Source organism: Typha angustifolia, chromosome 15 (assembly GCF_048772165.1).
Source record: "Typha angustifolia cultivar Huaian chromosome 15, ASM4877216v1, whole genome shotgun sequence".
NCBI lineage: Eukaryota > Viridiplantae > Streptophyta > Magnoliopsida > Poales > Typhaceae > Typha > Typha angustifolia.
Window position 1 is genome coordinate 5,609,592 of NC_133253.1, and position 17,829 is coordinate 5,627,420.

Below are 17,829 nucleotides of genomic sequence, written 5' to 3' on the forward strand. Positions count from 1 at the left end.
CAAAGAAGCCCCTGCAGATTGACTGTTAACTGGTAGATAAAAAAATGAAGGCTATTTCCTCTATTTGTTTAATTATTTTTCAATTTTCGATCATTTCTATCTAAAATCTTCACAAAATCAACACATCTAAGAAGAATTTTTTTTTTTCCCTTAATAATATTGAAGCTGTTCCATAGATCATAGAACATAGTCCCAATATAAGGAACAAATAAAGGCATTTTCCATGTACAGAAAGCAACTGCACCACAATTATTTGATAAACTACAATTCAATTGCCATTAGAAAGAAAGATAAACTATCAAGAATCTGCATCTGGTTTCATCCAGTCACTCATCTTCTGCAACTGCAGGTAAGCCTTCTTTAAACCATGAATAGAGCCCTCCTTCAAGGTGAAACACATTCTTGTACCCATTGAGGACCAGCAAGTAGGCTGCTATAAGAGATCTGCAAACCAAATAGATGAATCAATTCTGATAGAACCACACTGCAGGTATAGCTTAATGCATTACATACACTGATGTAGAACTGCGAGGTAGCTTTCTGCGCAAGAATTAATTGAAGTTTTTCTCTTTTGGAATCCAAGGTGTGTATGATATTATGCTACTAAAAAGATGTTTAACTGTAAATCTCTTGATGGTCTCAAATTTAAGGGGATTCTGAGTGCTGAAAAAAATTGCTGCTTTACATGACACTTGGGTTATCCCAAATTCTATACCGAGTTAGTAATTCTTACACATTTGGTGAAAACTAAGAGTATTTCTGTTGCAAACTCAAATGAAGCAAAAAATTTCAGTATCTGATACATAAGAGGAATCAACAGCAAGTGAGGATTTTTTAAGTCCATTGTACTCAGTTGGGATTTATGTCAATTAGGAGGTTCACAGAAAGTACCTAGACTGTTGGCCCTCTGGCAGATTCTGCGATGGCCTCATTGTGCCACCCGACGAACATGCTACAATTATCTTTGCATCTTTATCAAGTTTTGATTCAACAACTGTTTGCAGATAATATTTCTCATTCAGTATTCAATAATGTCGGAATGATGAACAGTTTTTAGAAATACTTACTTTGTAGAAACTCAGGATTCTCTTCTGTGCCAGCGAATATTCCAAAGAATGCAAATGCTGCACGTCGAGCGATATCCCATGCAGTCCATTCCTTTATCAGTCTGTAGATTTGTACATTGATAGCACCTGGCGGATGACCCTACATAAGATCAATAGTCAAATATGAAACACAATGCAGATAAGCAAGAAATGCAATCAAAATATCATCCAACGGTTAACATCTTGTTCATATAAATTTATATGGAGATTCACATTGATTTTGGTAGGGAAGTAATACTTAGATGTAATCATGTAAATGACAAAAAAATGTAGCACTATTCGGGTAGAAGAGGTCTGCCAAGAGGTAATCAGTGATTGTATCAAGTTATCGTTGCGATAACTTAACGTCGGACTAAAACATTTCTTTGAGCTGGTTTCTATTTTGAAGACTTGCTGAATCTTTCTACTACTAATAGAAGTAGCTATTGCACGAAGACTCTGCGCATAACTTTCATCGTATTCGACTCTTTGAACACTTCGTGCATTTCTTTTTTCTGAAGCTTTGCCAGGAAAAGTTTGTGCAGATGATTTTAAGTCCTGTCCTCTTCTTCTTGTAAATTTTGGTAGATCGTTACATTCTTGATCTTGAACTAATTAAGACTCAACACTGCTCCTTGATTACAGGAACTCGAACTTCTTTAGTTTGCCTCCTAATTTTATCTGGATGCAGCTCATCGAATATCATATTCTCTTGTGTCACCTAATTTCTTTCTCTAGAGTTTGACAATATAGTGTGAAGCATATAACCTGGAACTTATTGAAGAGCTGCATAAAGAAGCTAACTTTAAGGATCAAGATGACCACAAATATTTGGATGAATCCAATCTGAAGCGTGTGTCTGTTTTTTTTTCAGTGATATTACCAAATCATCATATAAAATTATTGTAATGATTACCTCCTTAAACTCTGCTTCAGGGCGAACATCCAGAATTACGAAGTTATTTTCCTTCTGAAGTCTCAAAGCTTCTTTTACATCCACGCTACGTACCTGCAAGTATATAGTTATACAATGTACTGGAAGTTACATAATCACAAACTTGGAGAAGATAATAATCATATGAAGTATATTATGGAAACATTCTTTATACCAAAACCAACCTATGTAATTTAATGAAACCAATAAGCAATGATAAATTTGGGAGACAATTAAAGAGTGACTGATAAGGAGTCAAATATTGTCCAAAAGTTCTGATTTCAAATTTACATTGAATTTGAAAACAAAGGTGAGATTTGAAGTAGGATGAAGGGGAAGAGGAAGTACTCTCTTTTCCAATAGGAGTTCGCGCTTGATCTTCCAGTCTTCTTCAGCTGGAAAAGAGAAAATAAAAACACACTCACATAACTAGCTTATAAAGTGGCAACAAACATGGAACTTACCATTAGAATATAAATATAAAAATTATCATTCTCAAACAACTTAAGCTTTTAAGAGGCCATGGTTTCAAATCCTCTACCAATTTAAGTCAAGCATTATTTATGGGGCCTATCAATATGTTTCAAGCCCCAGTAACTTGGAGTAGCTTACCAGGAGTCTTAGCAGGTTTAGTAGCAGCACTTCTAATTTGAAATGACCGGCTTCCAGAGCGCGAGGAGTGAAATCTTGCAGTTATCGGAGGCGAGAAAGGAATCGAGCTGCTGAACTCTGAAGAGGAGTGGAGTCTTGAAGAGCAGGGAAGGTTAGAATTAAGTATGTAAGAAGCAGCAAGCATTGTGGAAGTCTCAGATGAAGGTAGAAAGAAGTAGAAGAGCAGTAGGTGGAGAAGAGAAAGAGAAAGGAACTGAAGAGGAGAAGAGGTGATTCCATTTTTGTTCCAAGGGGAGTAAATAGATATGAAAATTGTAGTGGCATGAGGGGCCAAATATTTTGGATAGGTGGTGTCACCATATCTGAACTGGTGGTGGAGGTTAATAGCTCCCCTGGCTTCATCTGGATATCTTTCCCTCCACTGACCCCACCACACTTAAAAGATCTGATTGGAATAAAAGTGAACAAGTTCAGCTTAGACACTTCCAAATATTTGCAGTATTTTTATATTCATATATATACGAAATAAAATTATACATACTTCTATGTGTATGTACATGCATGTACGTCAGAAAAATACCAAATTAACTACTGTACTTTGAAACTTGCAACTTTTAGAATTAGTCTCTATAATTTTGGATCATGATGGGTGATTCTGCAGTTTTCTACTGCATTGGAAATTACAATAATCTCAGTTCATATTGGTCGATCTTTTATAAGTCTGGAAAATTTAGCTGCACTGACTGATTGCTTCTGTTCATGGTTCTAACCTTGTTGATCTGTTCCTAAAGTCAAGGCTTTGTATATGGTAACTGATTATTATTACGTCTAAAGTTTATCTACTATATTCATACATTTGTTATGTGTCTAAGTTATCCACTGTAAGTATCCTTGGTTAGCTTTATTGTACTTCTATGAACATAGATTGGCTATGAGGCATTAGCTGCAATGCTGTTTGGAAGCACAATAGGAACATTTCATGCACAGTTATTGTATAAAGCCAGAAAAATAGATAGTATAAAGTATCAAAGGAAAAAAGAAAGCTGGAAACTACTGAATAGCAAGAAGAAAGCATATGGAAGATATAGTTTAAGGTAATTCCATTTTTCTCCTCAACAATTTTTTACAAAATGAGAGTAAACTACGTCTATATCAGAAATACTCACCCATAAAAATACCTTATTCTTGTTCATTTGGTGAAAAGAGTCATTAACAAATGAAAATTTGATGGTGTAGCAATTTTTTTTTGTCAGCGATAACATTAGTATGTCCACTGTTGGTGAAACACTCAGAAGTATATGTGAAAAGATTATTGTACTCAAGATCCTTATTAGAAAATCTAGAGAAAAGTAATACACATACATATATGCATGTGCCCCTTATGTAGCAGAGGCTACATTTGTGAGCTACAAGGTATGAAGGAGACAAGATATCCAGGTCATGTCCATTGGCACGACCCTCGCAAATTATTCCAATTTTCTCTCCATAAAATTGTACTCGAAAAACGACAATGGTAGTTATATTTTGATATAAATTCAGAATCTTCCAGTCTGAAAAGTAGCAACTCTTTGATACGCAAGTTATTTGCAGTTGGATACTAAATGATACAGGATATCTCTCTGTCACAATGGAGATATCCTAATATCTGAGTGTATCACACTTTATCTACTGGTGTCGCTAAACCAACTTTTTTCCCCTATAAAAAACGGTAATTCATGAGCACCAAGGAGGTCGAGGAGCAATCCGCATATTAGCTAAGGCAGCATTCGGTACTATTCTTGTTTACGTTATATTTTCTCAAGTCCTTTTTGTTTATTTTATCACTAGAACATATCAATATGTGTTCAGTAGCATTGCAAATTAAGCTAGTTCAGAAAAGGGTTTGAAAGAAAACATCTACAATTGTTATCCATATATGACTTTGTGAACATGAATTTATTGTATGCTATAATTGTAATAATTTGGATTAGAGACTTTAACAGCAGAATTGCGCTGTAATGTAATGTAAAGTATAAATAGTTATGCTTAATATGAAGAACTAATAGCATACTTACTTAGCGCCAATAGATATCATGTCATTATGATGTATCTCATTCACGAGTTCTTCTAGTATATATTTTGCAGCTAATTCTCTTATGTTATACCAAATGAGATGATTATGAACTGTAGGCATGTTATTGTGATGTCGTTAGTTTGTCATAATCACTTATTTTTGCATTTTATCAATGGCGTGACTATCTTCATAACTACTAAATGGTGTTATGTGTAATACTGTGTGAAGGGCTTTATTCAGTAACCTGTGCAGATTGACTCTTTGACATAATAATGGCATCCAAAGTTGAGTCATCAAGGTCGAAAGCAATCAGCATTTTGATGCCTGAGGACAATCTACATGAAATCAAGATTCCATTGAGAGCTCTAATAGTTGACGATAATAGAATTGAGCGCATGATGCACACTGTTCTCCTGCGACGCTTCCAAGTTGAAACAACTGAAGCAGAAAATGGAAAAGATGCTGTTGATCATTTGGTTGAAGGAAAGACCTTTGATATCATTTTAATGGATAAGGACATGCCAGTTATGGATGGCCCAGAGGTATGTCTCAACTCATATGATACATGTGGTGCTTAACATAAGGATCAGTGATTCAGTATACAAATTGGTAGGCCTAAATGCTACTAGTATTCTGTGAGTTACTAATACAGATTTCTGAATAACATGCTGTCTATATTCTTGATCAATAATTTGACAATCATGTGCTTCATTACATGATAGGCTACGAGGATCCTACGAGCAATGGGATTTCGCGCTAAGATAGTCGGTATCACTGCAGATGATAGTGCTGAGGGCAAGAAGGCATTTATGGAAGCTGGCCTAGACGAGTTCCTCATCAAGCCTTTGACACTCACTAAGCTCACTCCCCTGATACAAGACCTGGTGCCAAAAGTTGACAGCAAGAATAATGTTTGCGATAGCAAACTGGAATAGCTCATTGTACTTATCCTTGGAATAAGTGGTTCTATGGTATTGAGAAGAATTTTAGATTAATATTCTGTCCATAGGCCATTACTGATCACCTGTTTTGTTCAAGGAAGTCTTGATAAGTACTTGTCGTGAAAACTTATCGATATCAATAATTTAAATTCTGAGAATCTCTGATTTGCAAATCTCTAGCACCTGAGTGAAATGAAAGAATTCTAATGATGTTATTTCCACAACCTTCACTTCTCTGGATTGTGATTGCTGGAGTTGGCTAACTACTGCATTGATTTATTAATCAAGTATTCTTTATATAACATCAGCATCAATCTAGATATGTCTCTCAATGTCCCTAGATGTATTATATCTACATATGTTAGGTAGAGTAGGTGTAACATGAAGCAAAAAATTCACTTAAGTAAGCTGTTCAAAGATGGGGACCAATTCATAGGCTTTTTTTTTTTTGCACATGCCAATTAACATTTTTCTAATATTTTTATCTCAAAATCAGATGCAAGAAGGATTAGATATTAATGGCCATGGGGAAACATAACAAATAGTTTTCAGCAATATGATTTACTTACAGAGTTGGAATGTAGCCATGGTTGGTATGTAGAAATAAATTTCCTGATAAGAGATGTCTCCAGTTGAGATACTTGTGCTCCTCTGCAATGGACTCATGGCAATAGCTTTGGTGCCACTCTCTCATATTGGTGACAAGTAGGAGGTACTCATAAAAGCATGCTGATAAGAAGACCCTCTCTTTCTACTAGTAAATGTTGGACATCTACTCCCTGTGTCTCTATTTATCAAATTATTTATATCCTCCTAACAAGAGGGTTACATAGTTGGTCCAGTGGTTGAGTTATATTAATCTAGGACAGTAGTTATTTAAACCTATTATAATTTATTTTTTTAAATGATTGACCTAATTATTCAATCTATATCTTAAAGAGAACTAATATTTATGTCTCTAGATATGATTAACCATTTAACTCACATACTATTAATCTATTGAGAAAAAAAATATATAAATATATATTTAAATTGGAGCCTTGCTTTTTTGCATAGATATGTCTTAATTTTTTTTTTTTTGATAGTAAGATTCAAATAACTAATTTGAAGGGAAAATAACATAGTATGCATATAATAAGAAACCATTTAAAATAATCTATTTAGGTAAACTAATTTTTTTTCAGTATCTCGGTTAAGTTCTAGTGTTAATTATATCCAAGTTTATCCAACATAACGATAATTGTAAAAGAATCCAATGCATTCAATGGCAATTATGATATTTTGAAGAATATAATGATAATTATTACATTTGACAAGCTTTCAATGGCAATTTTGTAAAAAGCCCCCCAAAAGAAAACTTTATTTTATAGCATCATGGGCCATGGTAAGCATAATTAGTCTTAATCATCCCTCTTTTCCACCCTAAAGTCTGATTAAGGTCCAACGGCTGGTGATTTGTCGTACAGAGAGCGACGTTCCCACCCCGTAGAACAAACCCGACAACGACTATAACTCTACTGCGAGTCAAAACTTGGTGGAGAGCGAGAAATAACGAGGAAGAGAGGATAGTGGAGATGGGTCTTCTCTCACATCGGGTCGAGAGATCGGAGATAAGGGCAGGAGACCACATCTACACGTGGAGGGCCGTCTACACTTACTCCCACCATGGTATGGTCCTTGATCTCTTCTTACATTTTTTTTTCTCCAATTCGTCTTCTGTAATGTAAGATTGGTTGATGTTTGGTGTGCTTTGGAGCTTTTTCTTGATGAATTGTGAATTGGGTCTGCAATGGTTTTTGACTTGGAGATAGATTGTGGTTTTATTACTCCAAAGATCCGAACTTTTTACGAGGCATCTGTATTTTCTATAGAAAATTTTTAGTTTCTGGTTTCTTGTAGTCATTTTGGAGTTCGAACATGTTATTGAATCGTGAAATTTGTCCGAAATTGGTTCTTCTCTGGGAATTGGGTGCTGGACTACGAAATTCACAATTGAGATGCCTGAAAAGCTGTTCTTCTTTCTACTGGGAAATTTTTTTCCTTGCATTCAATCCAATATAAGTAGAATTACGGTGACCATTTTACGTATTAATTTATTTTAGCTGATGATAAGAGTGTATATCTCCTGGGAGGCAAAGTGATTTAGTATTTCATTTTATGTTATTATTGAAACTTCACAATTGGGGAATTCATTGACCTGTTCATTGACCTGTGGAAGCAATTGTTTGCTTGCTCGTTTGCAGATGTATCTGGTCTTGCCTTCACGTAGCAGATAAAGGATTTCTAGTTAGAGACATAATAGCAATGTACTTGGTGTTTCATTTCAAGGACTGCAGTTCTTTTTTCTACTCCATATCTGATCTCATTTATCCACAATGATTATAATCCTTTGATCCACTGTTCATGTCTTTATGGTTATCATATCATTTTTCTTTTTCGGCTTTTTGTTGGGTCCCTTCTAGGGTTGTAATTATCCATTCTTGGTGGACAGCACATGTATGCAAAGGTGGTTCTTTAATGTAAATAATCTTTTTCTTCTGCTGTGGTTCTACTTATTCTCATATTCTTGATGACATCTTAGAAGAGGTGTAAGAGGGGGTCCTTCTAGTTTGTGATTATTCTTTCTGCATAGCAGATGGATGCAAAGGTAGTTGTTTACTCTAAGCAATCTTTTACTTCTGTTGCAGTTTTGCTTCATTTTTTTTTGAGGGCCGTTTCTAAGGGGTAAACAATGGTATCTTTTCACATGTGACGTGCCATGGAAAGCTGCTATATGTACAATTTCACATTTCTGGAGATTCTCTTTGCTAAGACCATGTGAAAGATATTTCTTGCTATATATTGAGATCCATCAAGCAATAGACTATTTGTATTACTGAGTTGAGGTTCACCAAATACTTTTCATTTTTAATATGCAAAGATTTGTTCTATATAAGGCTATGTAAAAACTGTCTTGAGTGTTACCTCTCATCACTTGAAAAATCTTTGCAGTGTCAAATAATGATGATCGTCCCTTCATTAGGCTTGTGATTTTTTGATTGCCGTTACATAATTTAGTTATCATTGCATAATTTTTACCTTATATGAAAACACATGATCTATTATAGTATTATCTATAGCTTCATACTAAAGGTACTATTAGTTCTCATGTTAACATTTGTTACTGAGTCGTTACACTGACTTGCATAAGAAATTAAACATCCTGGCTTCACAAGGAGCTTCACTGAATGCCAAATATAACTGTTCAGGCATTAGATTATGAACTAACATGCAATTTTATTTCCATAGAGCAATCTCTGTATTATTTTTCATGATCCGATTTGATCCAATCCTTTTAGAACCTATAGCTTTAAAAGTCATGGCTATCACCCCCTTTTTGTTTTGGTTTTTAATTTTCTTTAACTCTCAAATGCATAAGTAGGTATCTATGTGGGAGGAAACAAAGTGGTTCATTTCACGCGGAAGAAGGATGCTTCATCCGGTGCTAATTCATCCAATTCCAACTTCAGCTCAGAGGTTCCATCAAGCTGCCCAACCTTCCCGGACTGTGGATTCCAACTACCGAATAGTGGAGTCATCCTCTCTTGCTTGGATTGTTTTCTTGGCAATGGCTCGCTCTACTACTTTGAATACGGAGTGTCACCATCTGTTTTCCTTGCAAAAGTCAGAGGTGGAACATGCACCACCGCAATGGCTGACCCGCCAGAGACAGTGATTAACAGAGCAATGTACCTGCTGCAGAATGGATTTGGGAATTATGATGTGTTTGAGAACAACTGCGAGGACTTTGCTCTCTACTGCAAGACAGGTCTTCTCTCCCTCGAGGAAGCAGGCATCGGGAGAAGCGGGCAAGCATCATCGGTTATAGGTGTTCCATTAGCAGCTCTTTTGTCTACTCCCTTCAAGCTTTTGGTGGCTGGTCCAGTGGGGATGGCCACCGTGACCGCCGGGATGTACTGTGCAGGCAGATACATCACTGATATAGGGGTTCGCAAAGATGTCGTAAAGGTTGCTGTGGAGGATTTAGCATCAAACATTGATTTACATCACTCCCAAGGGGAAAAAACTGTGGAGAGACGTTCCGATGAAGTGGCAACTTTGCTCCTTACAGAAGGAGAATCACTACTATGATATTTGCAACTCAGTAAAGCAAGTACAGGTGCCATTGCCCTCATTAATTGATTAGTGTGGACATTAGAGACTATGTCTTGTGATAATAAAATGCAGTACATGTGTATGTGTTGTGGTTTCTGCCCTGAAACATGATAATTCATGCCTTTCAGATAATAGTGAATCACCTTACTAGTTGATCTGTAACTTGTCCCTCTATGTTCCTTGTTCTTGTCATGATGAAAGTGTGAAGGGAGAGATCTAGATCTTAATCATCCTAGATCTTGATCTGTTGCTCCTGTACAAATGCTAGTTCTAACCAGTTCCATCTACTCTGCCCAATTTGAGATCTATGACAGCATAACTTTTTCATCCAGAATGAAGAGGCAATAATGGTCAGTTCAGTGTTTGTACATGTGACAGAAGATTTGCTCCAGCAGTTAGTGATGTAAAGAAGTTTCTTTGAGGGGTCCTGGCCATTCCTTTTCTTTTGCTTTTACTTTATCTTTTACTACTTGCCCTTTTAATCATTGTCCTCGTAAGCTCATCAATGGAATGAAAGTTTCGCAGGAGTCCGCTAGAGCTGGGCCCAGACTGACACATGCAGCCCAGCCCAGTCAGAGGAAAGGCCCAATATTGGCCCACATTTACCTGGCAAAGTGTGGGCTTTAGCTGAGTGCGATTACTTATCATATATGCGCTGTTAGTATTTTAAAAAGAAAATACGACAAGCAAATATAGTGTCATCTAGCGAGATTGGTTGGCAAATATGGTTTATAACTGTAGCTTGGTAGATGAAGATATATGAGTTTTTAAATATTTGAATCACTTAACGATGAAAATAAATCAATATATAAAGTCAACAGTTTTGTACTCTTGTCTTGTCGTTTTTAAAGATAGTTGATTTAATTATTCTAACTTATATAGGTTCGAAAAAAAAAAGAATGGTAAATCCAAAAACATTAAGGAAAAAAAAAGGGAACTCGTGTATTTTTTCAGTGAGTTTGAATATCCCATGAAAATAAAATGTAATTAAATAATAATAAGTTGCAACAACCAAATCCATGCCGAGACCAACGGAAAGAAAACTCTCTTTCTAACAGCTTGTCGCTTATAATAGTTGGACTGCCGGACTTCCACCGCCTGCAAGCGTATTCTTCGGCATCGCATCTTTATCCACTCACGCTGCTCGATAACGCTCCTCCTCCTCCTCCTCCTCCTCCTGTTCTTTCCGATACTATAAATCTCGAACTCGCTCGCTCCCTCCCTCCCCTCCCAATTGATAATATCCAAGTCCTCTGTTCCTTTCTTGGTCTTCTCTCCGACAGCAAACACCAATGCCGCCTTCCGTCCCCGACCACGACCACCCCCAGCCGCCGCCGAAGACCGTACTGGTCACCGGCGGCGCCGGTTTCATCGGGACCCACACCGTACTCCAGCTGCTCAATGGGGGATTCGACGTGTCAGTCATCGACAACCTCGACAACTCCGTCTCCGAGGCAGTCGAGCGTGTCCGCCTACTCGCCGGTCCCACCCTCTCCAGAAACCTCCACTTCTTTCTCGTAAACCCTAGACTCTCTCCAACTCCCCTGTTTCTCTCTCTCTCTCTCTCTCTCTAGATTTTTGAGATTGATGTGCATTCTTGTGTTGTAGGGAGATTTGAGGAGCAAGGAGGATCTGGAGAAGGTGTTTTCGGCAAAAAGGTGGGATCTTGTCTTCTATTCTTCGATTTGCTTACGCGATTTTTCGTTATTTTGGGAGCTATTTGATCTAATATTTAACTTCGGTATGTTATAGAATGATTTTGGCATACAATTAAGTTTGAGGACTGTTGGGAGAATATTATATTACATGTCAGGTTTCATTACTGGTATGTATATATGTTGTTCCACCAAGTAATTGTAAATGGTCTGTCATAGAAAATTCTACTTCAAGCAAAAGTCTACAGCTTAGTTTGGATGGTTAGAAGCAAATTTCACTCAAATCGCAAGTTTTGAAATATGTATCAATAAGGAGTCAAAATCCAGCTTTAGATGTATGCTATCATAATTGAATAGTGATGAATAACTGACTATCCAGTAGTATCAAGCATTTTATAGATTGTTATTCACAATATAGTAACTAACAAACTTGTCTTAATGTATTATTGCCGTAGTAAAAAAAAACTTCTATTTATACTCTGTCCAATATGTGCTGCATGATCTATTAAACAGGCAAATTGGATAAAATCTTTTACCAGTCATGCCAAAACTCTTCCTAGCTCACATGTTACATTCCACTCTGCATTGTCACACTATTGTATATGGTGATACTCTTACTTATATAATATTTAAATTTCTAAATGATTACTCCGTATTTTAGTTCCACTAACTTCTTCTGCTGACATGTCTGTGCTGGCTTTCCTTAAGTAACTTCTTAGCCACAATTTGTCTTGCATTTCAGTTTGCTAACCTGTAGAAAATATTTTCTTATGGTTAGATTTGATGCTGTGATCCATTTTGCTGGACTGAAGGCTGTTGGGGAGAGTGTTGCGAAACCTACTCTCTATTATAACAACAATTTGATTGGCACAATAAATCTCTATGAATTTATGGCAAAACATGGTTGTAAAAAGGTGTTCTTTCATTAACTTAAGTCTCTCCTTGCTAGCTAGCATGTATATGCACCACTAATGATGGCTTCAGCATAACCTTTAAATGCAGCTTTGCTTTGGAAGTGTAAATATTCTCTTATAATTTATTGACTTATGACATATTTCATGTGCAAATTAGATGGTCTTTTCATCATCTTCTACTGTTTATGGCCAACCTGATAAAATTCCATGTGTTGAGGACTCTGAGCTAAGAGCAATGAATCCATATGGTAGGACAAAGGTATGCTAAACTCTGACTTAGTAAATTATCAGTTCATCCCTGTGTAATCACTTTAAAGGTCCTTTAATTTATTCAGGGCATCACATTATTGATTGTTTTTTTCAACTTATAACTCAAGTATAAATTTTGGTTTTTTAGCTCTTTCTTGAAGAGATTTCTCGTGATATCCGAAAGGCTGATCCAGAATGGAGAATTATACTATTAAGATACTTCAACCCTGTTGGAGCTCATGAGAGTGGTCAAATTGGTGAAGATCCCAAGGGCATCCCAAATAATTTAATGCCTTATATCCAGCAAGTTGCTGTTGGTAGGCTGCCTGAATTGAATGTCTATGGTTACGATTACCCAACAAAGGATGGTAGTGCGGTATGCAATATTCAATCACTTCTGGTTATACTTGTCACTTGTCAAGGAATGTTTGTTTTCTAAAGATTGATATGATTTCCTCTGACTAATTCTGTAGTCAATTCCACATTGTCTTTGCTGAACATGATCTTAAATATTTGTCCTGGTGCTTCTGGTCTTTATCATAGTACTGTGGCCCATCTATTTCCTTCACTTATCTATATATAAAAGCCATTACAATCAATATAAATATCTATCAGAAGTCATAATTTGGGAATCACTTATCCAACACTTCAGTACACTCTGTACCATTAAGGAAACATCAAATTACTTACCCTGTCATGTCCTTTTCTTATTCTTATCTGATTGATGGCCAGTAAAGGGTGATATGATAGGAATAGCTATGTCCCAGAAAAGAAAAGTTCCAGCACAATCTGTAACACAACAATCTTTTATGAACATTACATGAGTCAACACCAACTTTTTCTTCATACTTCATAGCCTTCTTCGATCAATGTATAGAATAATATAGTTTTCTATTGTTAATGCCAAGTAAATTATTTTCCTTACTAGTCTACTATGTCTTTTCCGTTAGACATGTCCAGCCATCTTAATTTGTCTATGTTTCTCCATCGAAAATGTCCAAACCATCTTGGACATTTTTATTCTAAATTGATGCTATTTCCAATTTACAATGGACACAAAAGTCTCTTTTATATCTCTTCTTGGCACTGGTCATCTGTATCAATATCTTAAATGTTGCAATCTTTGTGCTCATTCATGTACCTACCTATGTTTTGGGTTCTTTAAGTTCTAAGATTCTCCGCAATTCTTACGTAGGTTCTATCTGTATTATGTACCGGCCTGTTTGAATATCATTAAAAAAAAAACACTGAGAATGGAAGAGGAAGGGAGATGGAGAGAAAAAGAAGGATGCAAAGAAATAGCAAAGGCATAAAACTCATTTTTCTTCATATTTACGTACTTATTAAAGCAGATAAAAGAGTGAGAGCAACAAGATTGCACCCAAAATAAAAAGGCAAAATCACAAAGACACAAGCATTTGTGTCATGCTTCATCTTTAGCCAATTAGTTTTTTTAACTGATTGTGACTATATATTGGTATTTCATGAACTTCAAGAATACTTCAACATTTCTTGATTTATCTGTTATTTTTCTCTTTTATCCCTTTGATGGAATTATATCATTATGTTTGGGTAATAATATGCTCCTGATACTTTTTTATTGAATATTTTTGTGCCACTTTTTTTGTATGTGGATATTTGATATACAGGAACTGTCATTAAGAATAACTTCCATGCCATTTGCCTTTTCTATGTTTAGTAGAAAAGGAGTATAAAATTTACCTTTACTTCCTCTATCCAAGCAGATTCGAGACTACATTCATGTCATGGACTTAGCTGATGGCCATATAGCAGCCCTTAAAAAGCTTTTTGCTCCAGAAGATATTGGTCTTTCTCTCTCTCTCTCTCTCTCTCTCTCTCTCTCTCTCTCTCTCTCTGTGTGTGTGTTTTCTCGGCAGACCTATTTATTGTAACTTTAATCTGTCATTTTCAGGTTGCGTTGCCTACAACTTGGGGACTGGATGCGGTACATCTGTGCTTGAGATGGTTGCAGCATTTGAAAAGGCATCTGGCAAGGTCTGCTACAAATCAGCACTTTCGTGATTCTAGAATTTCATGATGCCATTGACCTTTATATTGTCATGGTTGTCTCTTTCAGAAAATTCCCGTTAAATTATGCCCTAGAAGACCTGGTGATGCTACAGCTGTGTATGCTTCCACCGAAAAAGCAAAAAAGGAGCTAGGTTGGAGGTATGATTCACACTACTAGATTATTTAGATTATTCTGTTATAAGTGTTGTCACAATCCTTTATGTTGCTTTCACCACTGCACCGTAGGGGTGTGTATACCGACAACTAAGCATTTCAGTTTGGGGCTGAGAATGGTGTATTATATCTGAGTTTCTTGCTTACACAATATTCACAATCGAAACATATATCAAGCACACTGGACAAAAAATTGACATCTATTTCCTTGCCATATATCATTTTGATCAAATCTTTCTTACCATTGATTATAATCATTAAAGAATATTTGTTTGAGTACTACTAAGTGCGAGCATGAAATCTGATTGCAGAGCAAAGTATGGCATAGAAGAGATGTGCAGAGACCAGTGGAATTGGGCAAGCAAGAATCCATATGGTTATTATTCCCAACCATGAAACTCTAAAGTTCTGCAAACCTATGTTATCCTAGCAGAAAGGAGAAAGCTTGACTAATTGGACCTTTCGTTAACGTATCTTTATCCTAATTGGGTCTTCTTGGCATAATGGCATGCTAACTTGTACTGTGACTATGATCCTATAACTTGAAGATCATTCATCTCAATTGTATATGAGCAGGTTTGAATCATCAATTTCAAATTTATAAGTTGTAAGAACAAACGATTGTACAAGCAGCGGCTCTTAAACCTCTGCAAATGTATTAGCAGTGGCAGATCTATAATCTCATCTCCATTTTGTATTGTTTTCTTTTGAGGAATATTTTGATCTCTTATTGTGCAAGATAATTTTACTTTACGACCACACTAAAAAAATATGGACCAAACTTCTTGTTGCTTGCGAACAAGCCTTATCTTTAGCTTTCATAGTGTGCTTAATTTATGTGATGTGTCGGCTTAGGAGTCCTAAGTTAGGACCAATGTCCTCTTTTTATGTGTAAGAATAGTGTGCCCTTTCTATGTGTAATGTGCCATTAATGAGAGTGGTGTGCTACGCATTAACAAATGCAGTGTGCCATCCATGGTCTGCTACCATGGCATTAACACAGGCATAGGTATCATTCTGGAGAAAATTTGGAGTGGAACTCGGAGGTGATATTAGAACGGTAGTCTATCGTTTTCAGAGCACTGAATAATTTACTATAGATTATTTTATTTATCGCTACTAAACATTATAAATTATTGAGATTGAGAACTGCTCAAAAGGAATTCAAAAGCTAGAGCAAGCCAAGCAATGCAAGAACTCGAGTTTTATTGACACTGATCAAGTTTCACCAACATCTATCATCCATTGAGCTCAGCTCATGGTAAGCATAGAAGAAGGAAGACAACAAAGAGTAAACTTAATTGCAGTTGCAGTTGAAGCTCGACAGACAGCCTTCTTTTATTTGACACTCCTTGCCGCACTCACTAAGCTGTTCACCAAGTGTTTGATCAAGTGACAAATATGTTAGACATAACCTCACTGCATGCAAATTATCACATCTAAATAGTTAAAGAGATAGCAAGCTTACAGCAATTAACAGATGGAATGTTGCATCTGGAAGGCAACCTGCTGATGATCTCGAGTGTGCTGCATGCACAGCTGTGGTCGATGGCTCCCAAAGCCGAGCAGCATTGCGGGCTAGGTGCCCCATTAGGCGCACCCGGTACGACGTATGGTGCACAGTTTACGAGGCCGGAGAGTTCGACCGAGCAATTCTGCGAGAGAGCCACCTGAGAATGCGCAGCGAGGGTCATGAGCAGGAGGGCCAGAGCGAAGGCGGTCCGCGAGAAGACTGGCATTGAAGGAAGAGAGGTGATGGACTTGGTTGCTGCCATAGCTGAGTAAATAAAAATTCTGATATGTTCACTTGTTTTTTGGATCACCAGATGAGAATCATATTCATCATATATAGGGGGGAAATGGGGGATTTGGCTGGTGAGGATTGCATGGATGAACTGCACTCTTGAATGTGTAGTTTGAGGTGAAAGAAGTGGCCAGTTCAATGTTTGTGAATCACCAAACACCTAAAGAGTTGAACTCTGGCAACTAAATATGATTGTTGTTAATTTTCAAGTAGATGCATCACTTGGTAGATGCTATCTTCAATGAGAGCATGGATATGGTGTGAAGCAAGAGGTTATTGAACTAAAAAGGAAAGCACAGAGAGGAAATTGAGGTGAAGAGTTAGGTTAGAAGGAGTATTCTTTTCTTTTAAATTTACGTATTTGCCTTTTGTTTGGTCTTTTCTCAACAAAAGAGAAAGATTATTGTTTCAATTAGGTATGAGCATTAATTATTTATTAGTGTTCTTTTAGGAAGGTCCTGTTTCAGTTGGAAAAGCATTTCAAGTTGAGAAAAATAAGGACAAATTTGACAGCAGTTCTGATGAAAGGTGAACCATACTTGGGTGCTTAAAGATGAACATCGCATATGATTTGAGAGACTTGCGATAGAATTAAGGAAACCTAAGATCAGTCCAGGATGTTTTGCAACTTAATTATCTTTAGTTTTTTAATTTATAATAATGAAATTTAACATACACTGAATATATAAATTACATGTACTCTATAATAATAATAATATATATATATATATTTTACTATAAAAAAATATATACACTTAATTTTATATTCTAAATTAAAAAAATTTAAATATAATTAAATTACAGAAGCCCTATCCACCCGTAACCATAAGCTAGTTCCGAGTAAGTATGAAGGGTTTAATCTTTCCAAAGATTTGTTCAATGAATAGCCTTCGGAGGCAGCTATGCAAGAGAGTTCTATCTATCTATCTATCAATTTATACAGAATATCGTACACTGATAACATGTCTAACAACCAACCTCAAAATCCGAGGCTGTTAATGGGCGATTACTTGATACTGCCACATTTTACACATCTTGGTTGAACTCCATTTAGCATAGAAAAATAAATTCAGTTACGAATAAAATCGTACGTAAAAAGAATTATAAAAATTTAGATAATAGTAATATTATAAGTTATTCTAATGACTGATTTCACCTAAATAGGAGGCTCGGCTAAAATGATATAAATAAAATAGTGAGGAGAGATTAAAATAGGACATAA

General features: G+C 36.3%; 5 protein-coding genes across 6 annotated transcripts; 3 read left to right on the forward strand and 2 right to left on the reverse strand.

Annotated features, from left to right (window-relative positions):
• Positions 1-125: 125 nt before the first annotated feature.
• Positions 126-2,920, reverse strand: LOC140776905 (rhodanese-like domain-containing protein 14, chloroplastic). The gene is made up of 6 exons (XM_073120735.1): positions 2,632-2,920; positions 2,368-2,414; positions 2,002-2,094; positions 1,068-1,206; positions 892-994; positions 126-444 (listed from the first exon to the last, which is right to left on the reverse strand). The coding sequence occupies exons 1-6, from the start codon at positions 2,813-2,815 to the stop codon at positions 327-329; spliced, it is 684 nt and encodes a 227-aa protein (XP_072976836.1). The 5' UTR covers positions 2,816-2,920; the 3' UTR covers positions 126-326.
• A 2,036-nt stretch (positions 2,921-4,956) lies between these two features.
• LOC140779042 (two-component response regulator 24-like) lies at positions 4,957-5,619 on the forward strand. The gene is made up of 2 exons (XM_073123986.1): positions 4,957-5,226; positions 5,407-5,619. Exons 1-2 carry the CDS (start codon positions 4,957-4,959, stop codon positions 5,617-5,619), a joined length of 483 nt encoding a protein of 160 aa, XP_072980087.1.
• A 1,518-nt stretch (positions 5,620-7,137) lies between these two features.
• LOC140779682 (protein LEAD-SENSITIVE 1) lies at positions 7,138-10,245 on the forward strand. Its single transcript, XM_073124888.1, has 2 exons — positions 7,138-7,293; positions 9,047-10,245. The coding sequence occupies exons 1-2, from the start codon at positions 7,200-7,202 to the stop codon at positions 9,754-9,756; spliced, it is 804 nt and encodes a 267-aa protein (XP_072980989.1). The 5' UTR covers positions 7,138-7,199; the 3' UTR covers positions 9,757-10,245.
• Positions 10,246-10,818: 573 nt separating this feature from the next.
• On the forward strand, positions 10,819-15,523 carry LOC140779708 (bifunctional UDP-glucose 4-epimerase and UDP-xylose 4-epimerase 1-like). Its single transcript, XM_073124936.1, has 9 exons — positions 10,819-11,297; positions 11,389-11,438; positions 12,214-12,349; positions 12,507-12,608; positions 12,747-12,974; positions 14,344-14,425; positions 14,532-14,614; positions 14,697-14,788; positions 15,115-15,523. Exons 1-9 carry the CDS (start codon positions 11,073-11,075, stop codon positions 15,197-15,199), a joined length of 1,083 nt encoding a protein of 360 aa, XP_072981037.1. The 5' UTR covers positions 10,819-11,072; the 3' UTR covers positions 15,200-15,523.
• A 483-nt stretch (positions 15,524-16,006) lies between these two features.
• LOC140779709 (protein M7-like) lies at positions 16,007-17,597 on the reverse strand. Of its 2 annotated transcripts, none has more exons than XM_073124937.1 (2): positions 17,586-17,597; positions 16,007-16,580 (listed from the first exon to the last, which is right to left on the reverse strand). In XM_073124937.1, the coding sequence occupies exon 2, from the start codon at positions 16,576-16,578 to the stop codon at positions 16,243-16,245; it is 336 nt and encodes a 111-aa protein (XP_072981038.1). In that variant the 5' UTR covers positions 16,579-16,580; positions 17,586-17,597; the 3' UTR covers positions 16,007-16,242. The 2 variants fall into 2 exon arrangements, with proteins under 2 accessions (XP_072981038.1, XP_072981040.1); XM_073124939.1 differs by lacking the exon at positions 17,586-17,597 and having other exon boundaries at positions 16,007-16,172; positions 16,272-17,310.
• Positions 17,598-17,829: the final 232 nt, after the last annotated feature.

Bases quoted from the DNA above. Each gene is read 5' to 3' on its own strand.
- LOC140776905 (XM_073120735.1), bottom strand. From the start codon at position 2,815: ATGCTTGCTGCTTCTTACATACTTAATTCTAACCTTCCCTGCTCTTCA. The intron at 1,207-2,001 runs GTAATCATTACA...GATCTTATGTAG, and splicing joins CTGAAGCAGAGTTTAAGGAG to GGTCATCCGCCAGGTGCTAT. The intron at 995-1,067 runs GTAAGTATTTCT...ATCTGCAAACAG, and splicing joins GAATCCTGAGTTTCTACAAA to TTGTTGAATCAAAACTTGAT.
- LOC140779042 (XM_073123986.1), top strand. From the start codon at position 4,957: ATGGCATCCAAAGTTGAGTCATCAAGGTCGAAAGCAATCAGCATTTTG. The intron at 5,227-5,406 runs GTATGTCTCAAC...ATTACATGATAG, and splicing joins CAGTTATGGATGGCCCAGAG to GCTACGAGGATCCTACGAGC.
- LOC140779682 (XM_073124888.1), top strand. From the start codon at position 7,200: ATGGGTCTTCTCTCACATCGGGTCGAGAGATCGGAGATAAGGGCAGGA. The intron at 7,294-9,046 runs GTATGGTCCTTG...ATGCATAAGTAG, and splicing joins CTACACTTACTCCCACCATG to GTATCTATGTGGGAGGAAAC.
- LOC140779708 (XM_073124936.1), top strand. From the start codon at position 11,073: ATGCCGCCTTCCGTCCCCGACCACGACCACCCCCAGCCGCCGCCGAAG. The intron at 11,298-11,388 runs GTAAACCCTAGA...CTTGTGTTGTAG, and splicing joins GAAACCTCCACTTCTTTCTC to GGAGATTTGAGGAGCAAGGA. The intron at 14,789-15,114 runs GTATGATTCACA...ATCTGATTGCAG, and splicing joins AAAAAGGAGCTAGGTTGGAG to AGCAAAGTATGGCATAGAAG.
- LOC140779709 (XM_073124937.1), bottom strand. From the start codon at position 16,578: ATGGCAGCAACCAAGTCCATCACCTCTCTTCCTTCAATGCCAGTCTTC.